The following is a 19000-nucleotide window of genomic DNA, read 5'->3' on the forward strand; positions in this document are numbered from 1 at the left end:
GAGGGAAGTCTCTTCTATCTATCTATATCTCTAATGCCTGTTCCAATTGGAACTCCCTCATGGGGTAGCCACAGCAACAGAGTCTGCACAACTAAAGAACTCTAGTGCCATTTCTTAGTCTTCAGTGCCTCACCCTCAACAGGCCACTGGCAGAGGGCAAGTCTAGTGCAGTGTTTGCAGAGGCTCTGACCTAATGTCCCTAATGACTACTTCTATCTAATCTATCTATCCATCTATATCTCTAATGCCTGTTCCAATTAGAACTCACGCCCTTAAAGGGGCGGCCACAGCAACAGAGTCTCCATAACTAAAGAACACTAGTGCCGTTTCTTAGCCTTCATGACTCACCCTTAACAGGCCACTGGCAAAGGGCAAGTCTAGCACAGTGTTTGCAGAGGCTCCTACTTAATGTCCCTAATGACTACTTCTATCTAATCTATCTATCTATCTGTATCTCTAATGCCTGTTCAAATTGGAACTCACTCCCTTAAAGAGGCAACAACAGCAACAGAATCTCCATAACTAAAGAACACTAGTGCTGCTTCTTAGCCATCATGCCTCACCCTTAACAGGCCACTGGCAGAGGGCAAGTCTAGTGCAATATTTGCTGAGGCTCCAACCAAATGTTCCTTATTTCAACGCCTTTCTTTAAGCTCTACAATTTTTTTTCATTTTGGGGGGCTTAAAATGAGATAAAGAAAAATTTATGGAAACTAAAAGAATGTGAACATTAATCATGCATGCCAAAAGGATGGATAAAAATTTTAAGTACATTATTTTCAATCACTTAAGTCACAGCAGCAATTCTGAAGCTGATAAACATAGAACACAGATTAGAACGTTTTCTGATACCGAGAGATAAGACAGTATCAGCCCCAATTGGTCCACTTACACTGATGAAGTTTAAAATCTTTCAGGACTATGGAGACAACGTTTACATCATAAGGTACTATTGGCATCAATCTACACACTTTATTTCCTACTACAAATTGAATTCTGCACACAATGTAGGCTCTGTTGCCTGATCAAAGATGGCAATCCAAACAATTGCCTGGAAGCGTCAGCAGAATGCTGATGTCCACAACGGATGGTCAGGTTCCTTCTCTTAGAACTCATCACAGCTGTTGCTCCAACTGCCTATATAGGCAAATAAGAGCATTAGAAATGGGGCCCCTCAAGTGTATAGCTCTCCCCCCTCCCAGTTATGTGTATTACACAAGCCTTTCCCTTCTTATCCTTTGCACTTGGTACTCTTAACTCTGTTTATTCTTTTCAACTACCAGTCTCTCCGAATGAAATCTAACCACATATGGTACTCAACTGGGCATAACTTACAAAAAGGCTTATCAAAAGTAGAGACTCTATCCACAAACCTTTATATACATCTTCTCCAGAGACTGCAACGTATTTATGACAGCATACAGCTCAGCCAGGTTGTCATACCTGTCAAAGAAAAGTAAGGGCTTAGAGGGACTGATCTTTTGTTTATCACTGACACAGTCATCTTAATGGAGGCTCTTCTTTTACAGGCTACAGTCAAAGATAAATGTCTTTTTCAGTCAGTTCTTAAGCTGAATATGAAAAAAGGGTTAAAAAGATAGAACAGTTCAGAAAGGATGAAAAATACTCAAAGAATTCAGGAGGAAGCAGAAAATATGCTAACTAAAAACAGACAGGTCATAGTTGTGAGGGAAAGCATGAGGCAAAAGAGGCTTCTATAATTTTCCTTTTTTTTACAAATTTATACACAGACATGTACTGTATCTCCTCATACTTCCCACCTCAGAAAAGTAATATCAGGAATAGACAACTCAGCAGTTAAGGAAAAATTTGCATCTTCTGTACCGAAATACAGAAATGAAAAATAAAACATGGAAGGATTTCCACATTCCTATTCCCATCCCTCCTAGTCACCTTCAATGACATGGGAGTACATGAAAAAGGCACATAACTTGCCTATGTCTATGTCATATGTTTATCACATCTATCTATTCCTGTTCCTAATCTAAAAGGATGAGGAAATGATAGAACTGTAAGATGGCTCCCTCCCCATCCTCCACTCCCATCAGCAACAACAGCAAGAAAGAAAAAATTGAATAAAAACAATGCACTTGCAAAGTAAGCCAGCATGGAAGCTGACAACTCAAATTAAAAGAAACATTCTTTTCATGAAAGTTTGCTATACATCCCACTCTCTGCTGCATGAAAGTATGTTCTCAGAGTTTGGAATGAGAAAGAGGAATTAATGTAGAGTACACTACATGTATCTTTTTCCTGCATACATTTAGTAAATACCTGAAATGATGATGATTTTGTCTAATTGGTTTTTGAGGATATTTATAGTCATACCACAGCCAACATTTCATGGTAACTTATTCCAATGTTTAATGCGACAGTTCGCAAAGAAACATTTCCCATATCACCATCATGTACATCTTGTACCTTTTGTAACTTAAAGTTTTATTCTATTTGTCCTAGTATTCCAGTGTTTAATGCATCTAAAACTTCCTCATCAGTATCACATCTTTTAGCTATCAGTTTCATTCAATTTGTCCTAGTAACTGTATTTTCTTGTATTTCAAAAAGATCCTCGACATTAACATAACTGAGCTGAATAGCATAAACAATGTTTGATGGTTAATTATTCCAATGCTCAATGCATTTGTTCATAAAGAAACTTTTTCCACATCAGTATTACATTTTTTATCTGAAGTTCCATTTTATTAATCTTAATATTTCAATCTTCAATGAACCTGTTTGCAATGAAACTTTTACATTTTTAGCTTTAAGTTTTATTCAATCTGTCTTTGTAACTACATATATTCTTGCATTTCAAAAAGATCCTCCTGATTAATATTACTGAAAGAATTTTAAATTCTCAAAACTTGCAGTGGGTTACCATGAAGTCTAGATTCTTAAAAGAAAAGATATACAATCTTCTTAGCTTCGATTCATACAACATATTGAGAAACATCAATTGCTATATGATCTTCTTCATGTACCTTGTGGCTAAGTTATTCAGTCAATTTGTTTGGGTTCATATCATCTAAATACCATTTTTTTGGTTCTTCATTGCTTTTAACTTCCAATACCTTTGAATTTTAGTTATCTGACCCTCAAAACATTCTTGTGACCGGAGTATGCATGGCTAAGTTATTCAGTCAATTTGTTTGGGTTCATATCATCTAAATACCATTTTTTTGGTTCTTCATTGCTTTTAACTTCCAATACCTTTGAATTTTAGTTATCTGACCCTCAAAACATTCTTGTGACCGGAGTATGCATGATTTTCTTCAATAATGTACAGAACATTGAAGAATTTATTCAGCATAAACATCATTTCCTTATCATCTTTGGTTACTTTATAATGTTTGTTTACTAGTTAATAGTGGTCCTATTGAACCATTTACATTCTGTCTTTGATTTACTAATTTTAATTCTTTGGAATCATTTTTACCATTTATAGAATTTACCTTTCATCTTAGTATTAGTTTTTTCTTGTGGCCGATTTTTTATTTTCACCAGTTCTTGACAAGAATAATCTTTTTAACTTACCTGAATTTCTGATACATATATATCTATTGCTTATGGCAAATTAGTTCCTAGTCATCCAGGCCAGTTTTGAGTCTGCATTGGCTCTTTTTTCCTTCTTAGTATGTTTTCTTAACCAATAATAAGAAATTTGTTTTAGAAATAATGCACATATCTTCCACTGTATCAATACTAAGGCATCTTATCCAGTTACTATTGCTAATAATGTGTCATTTCCTCCAAGTAAGTTCTTCTGTAATCTGGGATAAAGTGTTCATCATTACTTCCAGATCTTAAATATATATATATATATATATATATATATATATATATATATATATATATATATATATATATATATATATTTATACTTTTTTCTTTGTCGCTGTCTCCCGCGTTTGCGAGGTAGCGCAAGGAAACAGACGAAAGAAATGGCCCAACCCACCCCCATACACATGTACATACATACGTCCACACACGCAAATATACATACCTACACAGCTTTCCATGGTTTACCTCCAGACGCTTCACATGCCTTGATTCAATCCACTGACAGCACGTCAACCCCGGTATACCACATCGCTCCAATTCACTCTATTCCTTGCCCTACTTTCACCCTCCTGCATGTTCAGGCCCCGATCACACAAAATCTTTTTCACTCCATCTTTCCACCTCCAATTTGGTCTCCCTCTTCTCCTCGTTCCCTCCACCTCCGACACATATATCCTCTTGGTCAATCTTTCCTCACTCATTCTCTCCATGTGCCCAAACCATTTCAAAACACCCTCTTCTGCTCTCTCAACCACGCTCTTTTTATTTCCACACATCTCTCTTACCCTTACGTTACTTACTCGATCAAACCACCTCACACCACACATTGTCCTCAAACATCTCATTTCCAGCACATCCATCCTCCTGCGCACAACTCTATCCATAGCCCACGCCTCGCAACCATACAACATTGTTGGAACCACTATTCCTTCAAACATACCCATTTTTGCTTTCCGAGATAATGTTCTCGACTTCCACACATTCTTCAAGGCTCCCAGAATTTTCGCCCCCTCCCCCACCCTATGATCCACTTCCGCTTCCATGGTTCCATCCGCTGCCAAATCCACTCCCAGATATCTAAAACACTTCACTTCCTCCAGTTTTTCTCCATTCAAACTCACCTCCCAATTGACTTGACCCTCAACCCTATTGTACCTAATAACCTTGCTCTTATTCACATTTACTCTTAACTTTCTTCTTTCACACACTTTACCAAACTCAGTCACCAGCTTCTGCAGTTTCTCACATGAATCAGCCACCAGCGCTGTATCATCAGCGAACAACAACTGACTCACTTCCCAAGTTCTCTTATCCCCAACAGACTTCATCCTTGCCCCTCTTTCCAAAACTCTTGCATTCACCTCCCTAACAACCCCATCCATAAACAAATTAAACAACCATGGTGACATCACACACCCCTGCCGCAAACCTACATTCACTGAGAACCAATCACTTTCCTCTCTTCCTACACGTACACATGCCTTACATACTCGATAAAAACTTTTCACTGCTTCTAACAACTTGCCTCCCACACCATATATTCTTAATACCTTCCACAGAGCATCTCTATCAACTCTATCATATGCCTTCTCCAGATCCATAAATGCTACATACAAATCCATTTGCTTTTCTAAGTATTTCTCACATACATTCTTCAAAGCAAACACCTGATCCACACATCCTCTACCACTTCTGAAACCACACTGCTCTTCCCCAATCTGATGCTCTGTACATGCCTTCACCCTCTCAATCAATACCCTCCCATACAATTTGCCAGGAATACTCAACAAACTTATACCTCTGTAATTTGATCACTCACTCTTATCCCCTTTGCCTTTGTACAATGGCACTATGCACGCATTCCGCCAATCCTCAGGCACCTCACCATGAGTCATACATACATACAATAACCTTACCAACCAGTCAACAATACAGTCACCCCCTTTTTTAATAAATTCCACTGCAATACCATCCAAACCTGCTGCCTTGCCGGCTTTCATCTTCCGCAAAGCTTTTACTACCTCTTCTCTGTTTACTAAATCATTTTCCCTAACCCTCTCACTTTGCACACCACCTTGACCAAAACACCCTATATCTGCCACTCTATCATCAAACACATTCAACAAACCTTCAAAATACTCACTCCATCTCCTTCTCACATCACCACTACTTGTTATCACCTCCCCATTTGCGCCCTTCACTGAAGTTCCCATTTGCTCCCTTGTCTTACGCACTTTATTTACCTCCTTCCAGAACATCTTTTTATTCTCCCTAAAATTTAATGATACTCTCTCACCCCAACTCTCATTTGTCCTCTTTTTCACCTCTTGCACCTTTCTCTTGACCTCCTGTCTCTTTCTTTTATATGTCTCCCACTCAATTTCATTTTTTCCCTGCAAAAATCGTCCAAATGCCTCTCTCTTCTCTTTCACTAATACTCTTACTTCTTCATCCCACCACTCACTACCCTTTCTAATCAACCCACCTCCCACTCTTCTCATGCCACAAGCATCTTTTGCGCAATCCATCACTGATTCCCTAAATACATCCCATTCCTCCCCCACTCCCCTTACTTCCATTGTTCTCACCTTTTTCCATTCTGTACTCAGTCTCTCCTGGTACTTCCTCACACAAGTCTCCTTCCCAAGCTCACTTACTCTCACCACCTTCTTAACCCCAACATTCACTCTTCTTTTCTGGAAACCCATACAAATCTTCACCTTAGCCTCCACAAGATAATGATCAGACATCCCTCCAGTTGCACCTCTCAGCACATTAACATCCAAAAGTCTCTCTTTCGCGCGCCTGTCAATTAACACGTAATCCAATAACGCTCTCTGGCCATCTCTCCTACTTACATAAGTATACTTATGTATATCTCGCTTTTTAAACCAGGTATTCCCAATCATCAGTCCTTTTTCAGCATATAAATCTACAAGCTCTTCACCATTTCCATTTACAACACTGAACACCCCATGTATACCAATTATTCCCTCAACTGCCACATTACTCACCTTTGCATTCAAATCACCCAACACTATATATATACATATACATATATACACACATATACACACATACACACACACACATATATATATATATATATATATATATATATATATATATATATATATATATATATATATATATGTATATATACATATATGTGTGAAAAATGTACATTTATTCAAATAACATTACTGTTAGTTGTTATTTGTCAGAACCTCACCTACCTCCTAGAAGTTAATAAGTCTTTGTTGACAATGACCACACGATATAGGGTATTTTCTCCCTATCAACATGGTAATTAGCTGATCTAGAAGTGTCTTCAATCAAATCAATTAGTATTTTTCTCTCTTGATCTGCTGCCAATATACTCCAACGGTGGTGACTGCCATGCTGTCTACCTACCTACCATTATTTTATTTAATTGTTTTACACTGTAATTATCTTCCTTTTGCTTAAGTCTGCGTAAAACAAAAAGCAGTTTATCTGTTGTTGGCCATATTGGTGGTTAACTTACTTTAACCCCTCAAGTCTCCAAAAGGATAATTATGGAAGCTGAGCAAGGCCTCTCGATGGGTATTTACACATCAAGTTTTGTGCCTCAATGTTAAGGAAGTGCTGAGTTTGGTTGGAGGCTGAGATGGAAGTGCAAAATAATTTCTTCCCAGTCAACCATCCTCAAGACATGCTAATGACATCACATTCTTATGAGTTTTCTAGAAAGAAAACTGAGCAGCTTTTTTTCATTTTTTTTTTTTATTATACTTTGTCGCTGTCTCCCGCGTTTGCGAGGTAGCGCAAGGAAACAGACGAAAGAAATGCCCACCCCCCCCCCATACACATGTATATACATACGTCCACACACGCAAATATACATACCTACACAGCTTTCCATGGTTTACCCCAGACGCTTCACATGCCCTGCTTCAATCCACTGACAGCATGTCAACCCCGGTATACCACATCGCTCCAATTCACTCTATTCCTTGCCCTCCTTTCACCCTCCTGCATGTTCAGGCCCCGATCACACAAAATCTTTTTCACTCCATCTTTCCACCTCCAATTTGGTCTCCCTCTTCTCCTTGTTCCCTCCACCTCCGACACATATATCCTCTTGGTCAATCTTTCCTCACTCATCCTCTCCATGTGCCCAAACCACTTCAAAACACCCTCTTCTGCTCTCTCAACCACGCTCTTTTTATTTCCACACATCTCTCTTACCCTTACGTTACTCACTCGATCAAACCACCTCACACCACACATTGTCCTCAAACATCTCATTTCCAGCACATCCATCCTCCTGCGCACAACTCTATCCATAGCCCACGCCTCGCAACCATACAACATTGTTGGAACCACTATTCCTTCAAACATACCCATTTTTGCTTTCCGAGATAATGTTCTCGACTTCCACACATTCTTCAAGGCCCCCAGGATTTTCGCCCCCTCCCCCACCCTATGATCCACTTCCGCTTCCATGGTTCCATCCGCTGCCAGATCCACTCCCAGATATCTAAAACACTTCACTTCCTCCAGTTTTTCTCCATTCAAACTCACCTCCCAATTGACTTGACCCTCAACCCTACTGTACCTAATAACCTTGCTCTTATTCACATTTACTCTTAACTTTCTTCTTCCACACACTTTTCCAAACTCAGTCACCAGCTTCTGCAGTTTCTCACATGAATCAGCCACCAGCGCTGTATCATCAGCGAACAACAACTGACTCACTTCCCAAGCTCTCTCATCCCCAACAGACTTCATACTTGCCCCTCTTTCCAAAACTCTTGCATTTACCTCCCTAACAACCCCATCCATAAACAAATTAAACAACCATGGAGACATCACACACCCCTGCCGCAAACCTACATTTACAAATAATAAAACCCACTAGGGTCTGACAAAGATTCCTCGTGACCTCTGTAATCCTTCCGTGCTACTGCTCCCAGAAAGAGCATGTGGTGCATATCTGCCAATGATATCACCACAAATCAAATTATTTTAGCCAAATTTAGGAACCTGGTAGATGAATCTAAATTTCTGATGATAATGATCTGTTTTTGGATCATGTGGGGAGTGATTTTTAAAACACCAGCTCTTTCAGCATTCAGTGAAGGCAGTGGTGCTAGCACCCACCTGACCCTTACAACACTGGATCTGACTGGTGCATCACATCATCATACAAACCTTTATAGTTTTGCCATTTTAAAACATCATCGATGAATCACACTGATTATAAGAAAATATTGTATGAGATAAAACAAAAAAATTGGTACTTATCTGTTTTAGACACTGTAAACAACAAAACACGTGCCAAGACATCTCATTATCAGTTCAAGGCCAGGCCTTATTTGAAATATAGAGAACATTATGAAAAGGAAATAGAAGAGACAAGGGAAAGTATTTATGAACTTTGGAGTAAAAGAAAAAAAACTTAAAATGTGCCACAGCACAGTTACTGGGAAAGACATGAGAAAGTAGGAAACAAAACTTATCATAACAGCTATAAAACGGTTATATTAAAACTCACTTTTCTCTCTCGCGAGCATTGGTGTAGAGCTTGACCTCTTCATAAAGTTCTGGACGATTATGATCTAGAAAAAAAAAATTTATATCCATAAGTCATCTGTATAAACAATTTGTGAAATCATACACAGACATATATCATTTATCATTAATCTAACTATCTACGTCTTTCAAAACCATTCTAATTACATACCTCTGGCCCATCACAACACCATGATACCAGTCACACACAAAATTTGCAAACTGATACTAAAATTTAATTAAACTCTTATAAATCAAGTTTAATGGCATAAATCAAAGGTCCCTAACCCATGGCCCACATGTGGCCCTGGGCCAGTTTTGTGCAGCCCTCGAGACTCAGAGAAAAATAATCTTACCGTACAATCATCAATCTATTGCTGTAAACTGCTGGGATTTGAGTGCAAGAATGGATGATGTGGAAGTTGAGGGCATAACTGTGGGGCATGTGGAGATCTCATGTAAACAAAAATGGGGAACTGCATACCAAATTGTGAGTTGAAAAATTATTAGTGAATAGAACATTTAGCTATAAAAAAGAGTGAGAGTGAGTGAGTGAGTAAGGTCGATGGTTAATGGGCATTTTTTTTTATCATGTTCTTGATGACAGGCATGTAAAGGAGACTGGTGGATATAAATGTGCTTAGTGGAGCAGCTGGTGGGACATCAGATCATTTCTTTCTGGAAGCAAGTGTGAGGATTTGACATGTCTACAGAAAATGAGAATATAACAAGGAAGGAATGACGGTCTAAAGAGGCTCCTGTGCAGAAATACCATGAGAGATTATGTGAAGAGTAGCATAAGATGAAAGTAACTGAAACAAAGGGAGTGGGTAAAGAATAGAAAGTATTTAGGAGGGCAATGCTGAAGTGTACAGTATCTGGAAAGTGGGATGTGCACAGGTGAAAAATGGTGGGATTAGTGGATCAGCAAGTTAAATTCCTAAAGAAGCAGAAAAGAGAGACGTATGGATAGCACATGCAGGGAAGGAGCGCAAGTGATTGAAAGAAGTACAAGAGAAAGTGGCATGTCAAGAGGAAGGTGCAGAGCTGAAAAATGTAGGTTTTGAAAACTAAAAAAGAAAAAAAATTCCCAAGGCAGGGTCTCACAAGTAAGGAAGATCCTCTAAGACATCTTCAGGCCTTCTTTATCCTTTAGTAACTAGTAAATCATGTAAGTGGCAGCTTTCTTGTTTTGGGTCACCTTCAGCCAATCAGTGATTGCCAAAGAGATAACATTATTGATCTGCTGCTATCAGCTCAGAATTCACAAACTGAGGGCATCAATCCAAAAGTGATTACAGTTGATACAAAGAATGATTGTTAAAGAAAAAAAGGATACTTGTAGGACAATGCCTCAAAAAGTAAACTTTTTTTCAACTCTTAAAAACTATGTTTTTCTCCTCTGTAATTTGTCCTTGCTAACCCTGCCTTTTGGCAAAATGGCAGGAACAGTAGATAGTAGTATTAAGTACGAACATTAGGTAGAAGTAGTAGAAGGAGCATTACATATAAGTAGTCATTTGGAATACAAGGTAGAAGCCTCTGCAAACACTGTGCTAGACTTGCCTTATACCAGTGGCCTGTTAAGAGTGAGGCGCTAAAGGCAATAAGTGGCACTGGAGTTTTTTAGTTACAGAGACTATTGCCCAGGCCACCTTAGAGAGAGCTCCAGTTGGAACAGGTGTCAGGGATATGGTTAGATACATCTTAGGACTTACTGCATCTCTGGCACCCACCAGTGTGCCACTGCTGCCAAATGCTCCCATCCTTGCACCACCACCATCTGTACTTACAACCGACCAATTTGGTAGATATTGTGGTTTTTCCTACCTGACAAAAGTTTAACCCTTCATTCATAAACAAAATAATTCAATGTTTTTTTTCTGCACTCCTAACCACATAAACTCAAGATTAACCAATCTGGTAAACAAAGTAATGTATATCCCAAACCAGGTCAGGTAAGTCTTTGATTCACAAGAACTTTTAAATTTTGCACCTATTCTTGATTATTCTTTCCCCACAATAAAGCAAAAAAAAGCAAAAAGAGTCGATTGCACACTGAAAGGTGATAACAGTAAGCATTAAGTAAATCAGGGACATGTAAAGGTACTTTGTAAAAAATCTGCATGACCTACGAAATCTAACATAGTTCCTGAAATGTATAGCTGAAAAGTACCAACATTGAACAATTTCTTACTGAGTGGATGTCACCCTGTCTTTTGTCTCGTGACATTCAATGGTATCATTACACTATTTAGCCTCATATGTAACTTATAAGTTTCAATTAGAACATCACCTATTAACATCTTAACTCCTCCTGACATAAACATGCTCTAAATGTATATGTAAGCATTGGGTGTCACACCTTTATTTCAAGGCTGCCTATCAGGTCCAGATGGTTGGAGCGTTAGAAGTGTCTTATATTTTCTCTGCACACTTAGCAGTCCTCAAGACATAATAATGACAACACACCCATTAGTCTTACAGGAAGCAAACTAAGCAGCTATTAGCCAGACACAAAGAACATGGCACATGACTCTTCCAGCAATAAAAGTTGATGAAAATGAGACAGATAAAGGTGTTCCTAACAATAGTGGAGGCATCACTGCATTTGCAGATCTGACCTTGGTAACATTTGGTAATTTTGCTATTACAAAAAGTTATCAATGAAACACTGATTATAGCAAGGCAAATCAATTGTATATGAATGTGTAAGATGTACACATGCATGCCATTAATTTTCCTTAATTATACATTATCATTATTTCACCGAGTCAATTATGCTATTATATATATTGATGATTGGGAATACCTGGTTTAAAAAGCGAGATATACATAAGTATACACATGTAAGCAGGAAAGATGGCCAGAAAGCGTTATTGGATTACGTGTTGACAGGCGCACGAAAGAGAGACTTTTGGATGTTAATGTGCTGAGAGGTGCAACTGGAGGGATGTCTGATCATTATCTTGTGGAGGCTAAGGTGAAGATTTGTATGGGTTTTCAGAAAAGAAGAGTGAATGTTGGTGTGAAGAGGGTGGTGAGAGTAAGTGAGCTTGGGAAGGAGACTTGTGTGAGGAAGTACCAGGAGAGACTGAGTACAGAATGGAAAAAGGTGAGAACAATGGAAGTAAGGGGAGTGGGGGAGGAATGGGATGTATTTAGGGAATCAGTGATGGATTGTGCCAAAAATGCTTGTGGCATGAGAAGAGTGGGAGGTGGGTTGATTAGAAAGGGTAGTGAGTGGTGGGATGAAGAAGTAAGATTATTAGTGAAAGAGAAGAGAGAGGCATTTGGACGATTTTTGCAGGGGAAAAATGCAATTGAGTGGGAGATGTATAAAAGAAAGAGACAGGAGGTCAAGAGAAATGTGCAAGAGGTGAAAAAGAGGGCAAATGAGAGTTGGGGTGAGAGAGTATCATTAAATTTTAGGGAGAATAAAAAGATGTTCTGGAAGGAGGTAAATAAAGTGCGTAAGACAAGGGAGCAAATGGGAACTTCAGTGAAGGGCGCAAACGGGGAGGTGATAACAAGTAGTGGTGATGTGAGGAAGAGATGGAGTGAGTATTTTGAAGGTTTGTTGAATGTGTTTGATGATAGAGTGGCAGATATAGGGTGTTTTGGTCGAGGTGGTGTGCAAAGTGAGAGGGTTAGGGAAGATGATTTGGTAAACAGAGAAGAGGTAGTAAAAGCTTTGCGGAAGATGAAAGCCGGCAAGGCAACAGGTTTGGATGGTACTGCAGTGGAATTTATTAAAAAAGGGGGTGACTGTATTATTGACTGGTTGGTAAGGTTATTTAATGTATGTATGACTCATGGTGAGGTGCCTGAGGATTGGCGGAATGCGTGCATAGTGCCATTGTACAAAGGCAAAGGGGATAAGAGTGAGTGCTCAAATTTCAGAGGTATAAGTTTGTTGAGTATTCCTGGTAAATTATATGGGAGGGTATTGATTGAGAGGGTGAAGGCATGTACAGAGCATCAGATTGGGGAAGAGCAGTGTGGTTTCAGAAGTGGTAGAGGATGTGTGGATCAGGTGTTTGCTTTGAAGAATGTATGTGAGAAATACTTAGAAAAGCAAATGGATTTGTATGTAGCATTTATGGATCTGGAGAAGGCATATGATAGAGTTGATAGAGATGCTCTGTGGAAGGTATTAAGAATATATGGTGTGGGAGGCAAGTTGTTAGAAGCAGTGAAAAGTTTTTATCGAGGATGTAAGGCATGTGTATGTGTAGGAAGAGAGGAAAGTGATTGGTTCTCAGTGAATGTAGGTTTGCGGCAGGGGTGTGTGATGTCTCCATGGTTGTTTAATTTGTTTATGGATGGGGTTGTTAGGGAGGTGAATGCAAGAGTTTTGGAAAGAGGGGCAAGTATGAAGTCTGTTGTGGATGAGAGAGCTTGGGAAGTGAGTCAGTTGTTGTTCGCTGATGATACAGCGCTGGTGGCTGATTCATGTGAGAAACTGCAGAAGCTGGTGACTGTGTTTGGTAAAGTGTGTGAAAGAAGAAAGTTAAGAGTAAATGTGAATAAGAGCAAGGTTATTAGGTACAGTAGGGTTGAGGGTCAAGTCAATTGGGAGGTAAGTTTGAATGGAGAAAAACTGGAGGAAGTAAAGTGTTTTAGATATCTAGGAGTGGATCTGGCAGCGGATGGAACCATGGAAGCGGAAGTGGATCATAGGGTGGGGGAGGGGGCGAAAATCCTGGGAGCCTTGAAGAATGTGTGGAAGTCGAGAACATTATCTCGGAAAGCAAAAATGGGTATGTTTGAAGGAATAGTGGTTCCAACAATGTTGTATGGTTGCGAGGCGTGGGCTATGGATAGAGTTGTGCGCAGGAGGGTGGATGTGCTGGAAATGAGATGTTTGAGGACAATGTGTGGTGTGAGGTGGTTTGATCGAGTAAGTAACGTAAGGGTAAGAGGGATGTGTGGAAATAAAAAGAGCGTGGTTGAGAGAGCAGAAGAGGGTGTTTTGAAATGGTTTGGGCACATGGAGAGAATGAGTGAGGAAAGATTGACCAAGAGGATATATGTGTCGGAGGTGGAGGGAACGAGGAGAAGTGGGAGACCAAATTGGAGGTGGAGAGATGGAGTGAAAAAGATTTTGTGTGATCGGGGCCTGAACATGCAGGAGGGTGAAAGGAGGGCAAAGAATAGAGTGAATTGGATCGATGTGGTATACCGGGGTTGACGTGCTGTCAGTGGATTGAATCAGGGCATGTGAAGCGTCTGGGGTAAACCATGGAAAGCTGTGTAGGTATGTATATTTGCGTGTGTGGACGTATGTATATACATGTGTATGGGGGTGGGTTGGGCCATTTCTTTCGTCTGTTTCCTTGCGCTACCTCGCAAACGCGGGAGACAGTGACAAAGCAAAAAAAAAAATATATATATATGTACATATATATATATATATATATATATATATATATATATATATATATATTTTTTTTTTTTTTTTTTTTTTTTTTTATACTTTGTCGCTGTCTCCCGCGTTTGCGAGGTAGCGCAAGGAAACAGACGAAAGAAATGGCCCAACCCCCCCCATACACATGTACATACACACGTCCACACACGCAAATATACATACCTACACAGCCTTCCATGGTTTACCCCAGACGCTTCACATGCCTTGATTCAATCCACTGACAGCACGTCAACCCCTGTATACCACATCGCTCCAATTCACTCTATTCCTTGCCCTCCTTTCACCCTCCTGCATGTTCAGGCCCCGATCACACAAAATCCTTTTCACTCCATCTTTCCACCTCCAATTTGGTCTCCCTCTTCTCCTCGTTCCCTCCACCTCCGACACATATATCCTCTTGGTCAATCTTTCCTCACTCATTCTCTCCATGTGCCCAAACCATTTCAAAACACCCTCTTCTGCTCTCTCAACCACGCTCTTTTTATTTCCACACATCTCTCTTACCCTTACGTTACTTACTCGATCAAACCACCTCACACCACACATTGTCCTCAAACATCTCATTTCCAGCACATCCATCCTCCTGCGCACAACTCTATCCATAGCCCACGCCTCGCAACCATACAACATTGTTGGAACTACTATTCCTTCAAACATACCCATTTTTGCTTTCCGGGATAATGTTCTCGACTTCCACACATTTTTCAAGGCTCCCAAAATTTTCGCCCCCTCCCCCACCCTATGATCCACTTCCGCTTCCATGGTTCCATCCGCTGACAGATCCACTCCCAGATATCTAAAACACTTCACTTCCTCCAGCCTCTCACCATTCAAACTCACCTCCCAATTGACTTGACCCTCAACCCTACTGTACCTAATAACCTTGCTCTTATTGACATTTACTCTTAACTTTCTTCTTCCACACACTTTACCAAACTCCGTCACCAGCTTCTGCAGTTTCTCACATGAATCCGCCACCAGCGCTGTATCATCAGCGAACAACAACTGACTCACTTCCCAAGCTCTCTCATCCCCAACAGACTTCATACTTGCCCCTCTTTCCAAAACTCTTGCATTTACCTCCCTAACAACCCCATCCATAAACAAATTAAACAACCATGGAGACATCACACACCCCTGCCGCAAACCTACATTCACTGAGAACCAATTCCTATATATATATATATATAGGAATAGGGGAGAAAGAATATTCCCACGCATTCCTCACGTGTTGTAGAAGGAGACTAAAGGGGACGGGAGCAGGGGGCTAGAAAACCTCCCCTCCTTGTATTATAACTTTCTAAAAGGGGAAACAGAAGAAGGAGTCACGCAGGGAGTGCTCATCCTCCCCGAAGGCTCAGAATGGGGTGTCTAAATGTGTGTGGATGTAACCAAGATGAGAAAAAAGGAGAGATAGGTAGTATGTTTGCGGAGAGGAACCTGGATAATTTGGTCTGAGTGAAGTGAGGCTCACAGGTAAAAGGAAAGAGTGGTTTGGGAATGTCTTGGGAGTAAAGTCAGGGGTTAGTAGTGAGAGGACAAGAGCAAGGGAACGAGTAGCACTACTCCTGAAACAGGAGTGGTGGGAATATGTGATAGAGTGTAAGAAAGCAAACTCTAGATTGATATGAGTAAAACTGAAAGTGGATGGAGAGAGATGGGTGATTATTGGTGCATATGCACATGGGCATGAGAAGAAAGATCATCAGAGGCAAGTGTTTTGGGAGCAGCTGAGTGAGTGTGTTAGTAGTTTTGATGCACGAGACTGGGTTATAGTGATGGGTGATTTGAATGCAAAGGTGAATTATGTGGCAGTTGAGGGAATAATTGTTGTACATGGGGTGTTCTGTGTTGTAAATGGAAATGGTGAAGAGCTTGTAGACTTGTGTGCTGAAAAAGAACTGGTGATTGGGAATACCTGTTTAAAAAGAGATATATACATAAGTATATGTATGTAAGTAGGAGAGATGGCCAGAGAGCGTTATTGGATTACATGTTATGGATAGGCATGCGATAGAGTGACTTTTGGATGTTAATGTGCTGAGAGGTGCAACTGGAGGGATGTCTGATCATTATTTTGTGGAGGTGAAGGTGAAGATTTGTAGAGGTTTCCAGAAAAGAAGAGAGAATGTTGTGGTGAAGAGAGTGGTGAGAGTAAGTGAGCTTAGGAAGTAGACTTGTGTGAGGAAGTACCAGGAGAGACTGAGTACAGAATGGAAAAAGGTGAAAACAAAGGACGTAAGGGGAGTGGAGGAGGAATGAGATGTATTTAGGGAAGCAGTGATGGCTTGTGCAAAAGATGCTTGTGGCATGAGAAGCGTGGAAGGTGGGTTGATTAGAAAGGGTAGTGAGTGGTGGGATGAAGAAGTAAGATTATTAGTGAAAGAGAAGAGAGAGGCATTTGGACAAGTTTTGCAGGGAAATAATGCAAATGACTGGAAGATGTATAAAAGAAAGAGGCAGGAGGTCAAGAGAAAGGTGCAAGAGGTGAAAAAGAGGGCAAATGAGAGTTGGGGTGAGAGAGTATCATTAAATTTTAGGGAGAATAAAAAAATGTTTTGGAAGGAGGTAAATAAAGTGTGTAAGACAAGGGAGCAAATGGGAACTTCAGTGAAGGGGGCTAATGGGGAGGTGATAACAAGTAGTAGTGATGTGAGAAGGAGATGGAGTGAGTATTTTGAAGGTTTGTTGAATGTGTTTGATGATAGAGTGGCAGATATAGGGTGTTTTGGTCAAGGTGGTGTGCAAAGTGAGAGGGTTAGGGAGAATGATTTGGTAAACAGAGAAGAGGTAGTAAAAGCTTTGTGGAAGATGAAAGCCATCAAGGCCGAGGGTTTGGATGGTATTGCAGTGGAATTTATTAAGAAAGGGTGTGACTGTATTGTTGACTGGTTGGTAAAGTTATTTAATGCATGTATGACTCATGGTGAGGTGCCTGAGGATTGGTGGAATGCTTGCATAGTGCCACTGTACAAAGGCAAAGGGGATAAGAGTGAGTGCTCAAATTACAGAGGTATAAGTTTGTTGAGTATTCCTGGTAAATTATATGGGAGGGTATTGATTGAGAGGGTGAAGTAATGTACAGAGCAGCAGATTGGGGGAGAGCAGTGTGGTTTCAGAAGTGGTAGAGGATGTGTGGATCAGGTGTTTGCATTGTAGAATGTATGTGAGAAATACTTAGAAAAGCAAATGGACTTGTATGTAGCATTTATGGATCTGGAGAAGGCATATAATGGAGTTGATAGAGATGCTCTGTGGAAGGTATTAAGAATATATGGTGTGGGAGGCAAGTTGTTAGAAGCAGTGAAAAGTTTTTATCGAGGATGTAAGGCATATGTACCAGTAGGAAGAGAGGAAAGTGATTGGTTTTCAGTGAATGTTGTTTGCGGCAGGGGTGTGTGATGTCTCCATGGTTGTTTAATTTGTTTATGGATGGGGTTGTTAGGGGGGTGAAAGCAAGAGTTTTGGAAAGAGGGGCAAGTATGAAGTCTGTTGTGGATGAGAGAGCTTGGGAAGTGAGTCAGTTGATGTTAGATGATGATACAGCGCTGGTGGCTGATTCGTGTGAGAAACTGCAGGAGCTGGTGACTGAGTTTGGGAAAGTGTGTGAAAGAAGAAAGCTGAGAGTAAATGTGAATAGGAGCAAGGTTATTAGGTACAGTGGGGTTGAGGGACAAGTCTATTGGGAGCTAAATTTGAATGGAGAAAAACTGGAGGAAGTGAAGAGTTTTAGATATCTGGGAGTGGATTTGGCAGCAGATGGAAACATGGAAGCAGAAGTAAATCATAGGGTGGGGGAGGGGGCGAAAGTTCTGGGAGCATTGAAGAATGTGTGGAAGTTGAGAACATTATCTCGGAAAGCAAAAATGGGTATGTTTGAAGGAATAGTGATTCCAACAATGTTATATGGTTGCGAGGTGTGGGCTATGGATAGAGTTGTGCGGAGGAGGGCGGATGTGCTGGAAATGAGATGTTTGAGGACAATATGTGGTGTGAGGTGGTTTGATCGAGTAAGGAATAATAGGTAAGAGAGATGTGTGGTAATAAAAAGAGTGTGTTGGAGAGAGCAGAAGAGGGTGTTTTGAAATGGTTTGGTAACAATGAGTGAGGAAAGACTGACCAAGAGGATATATGTGTCAGAGGTGGAGGGAACGAGGAGAAGAGGGAGACCAAATTGGAGGTGGAAAGATGGAGTGAAAACGATTTTGAGTGATCGGGGCCTGAACATGCAGGAGGGTGAAAGGCATGCAAGGAATAGAGTGAACTGGAACGATGTGGTATACCAGGGTCAACGTGGTGTCAATGGATTGAACCAGGGCAGGTGAAGTGTCTGGGTAAACCATGAAAAGTTCTGTGGGGCCTGGATTTGGAAAGGGAGCTGTGGTTTCGGTGCATTATACATGACAGCTAGAGACTGAGTGTGAACAAACG

General features: G+C 40.4%; 1 protein-coding gene across 2 annotated transcripts in view; it reads right to left on the reverse strand.

The window, feature by feature from the left end:
- Positions 1 to 19000, reverse strand: part of Vps28 (vacuolar protein sorting 28) — a 142722-nt gene that overhangs the window by 19479 nt on the left and 104243 nt on the right. For both annotated transcript variants that reach the window (XM_071672129.1, XM_071672130.1), the window contains 2 exons: positions 9122 to 9185; positions 1374 to 1443 (listed from right to left, as the gene is read on the reverse strand). In XM_071672129.1, the coding sequence (XP_071528230.1) occupies positions 1374 to 1443; positions 9122 to 9185 (134 nt within the window). The remainder of the gene's footprint in view (positions 1 to 1373; positions 1444 to 9121; positions 9186 to 19000) is intronic.

Source organism: Panulirus ornatus, chromosome 17 (assembly GCF_036320965.1).
Source record: "Panulirus ornatus isolate Po-2019 chromosome 17, ASM3632096v1, whole genome shotgun sequence".
NCBI classification, from domain to species: Eukaryota; Metazoa; Arthropoda; class Malacostraca; order Decapoda; family Palinuridae; genus Panulirus; species Panulirus ornatus.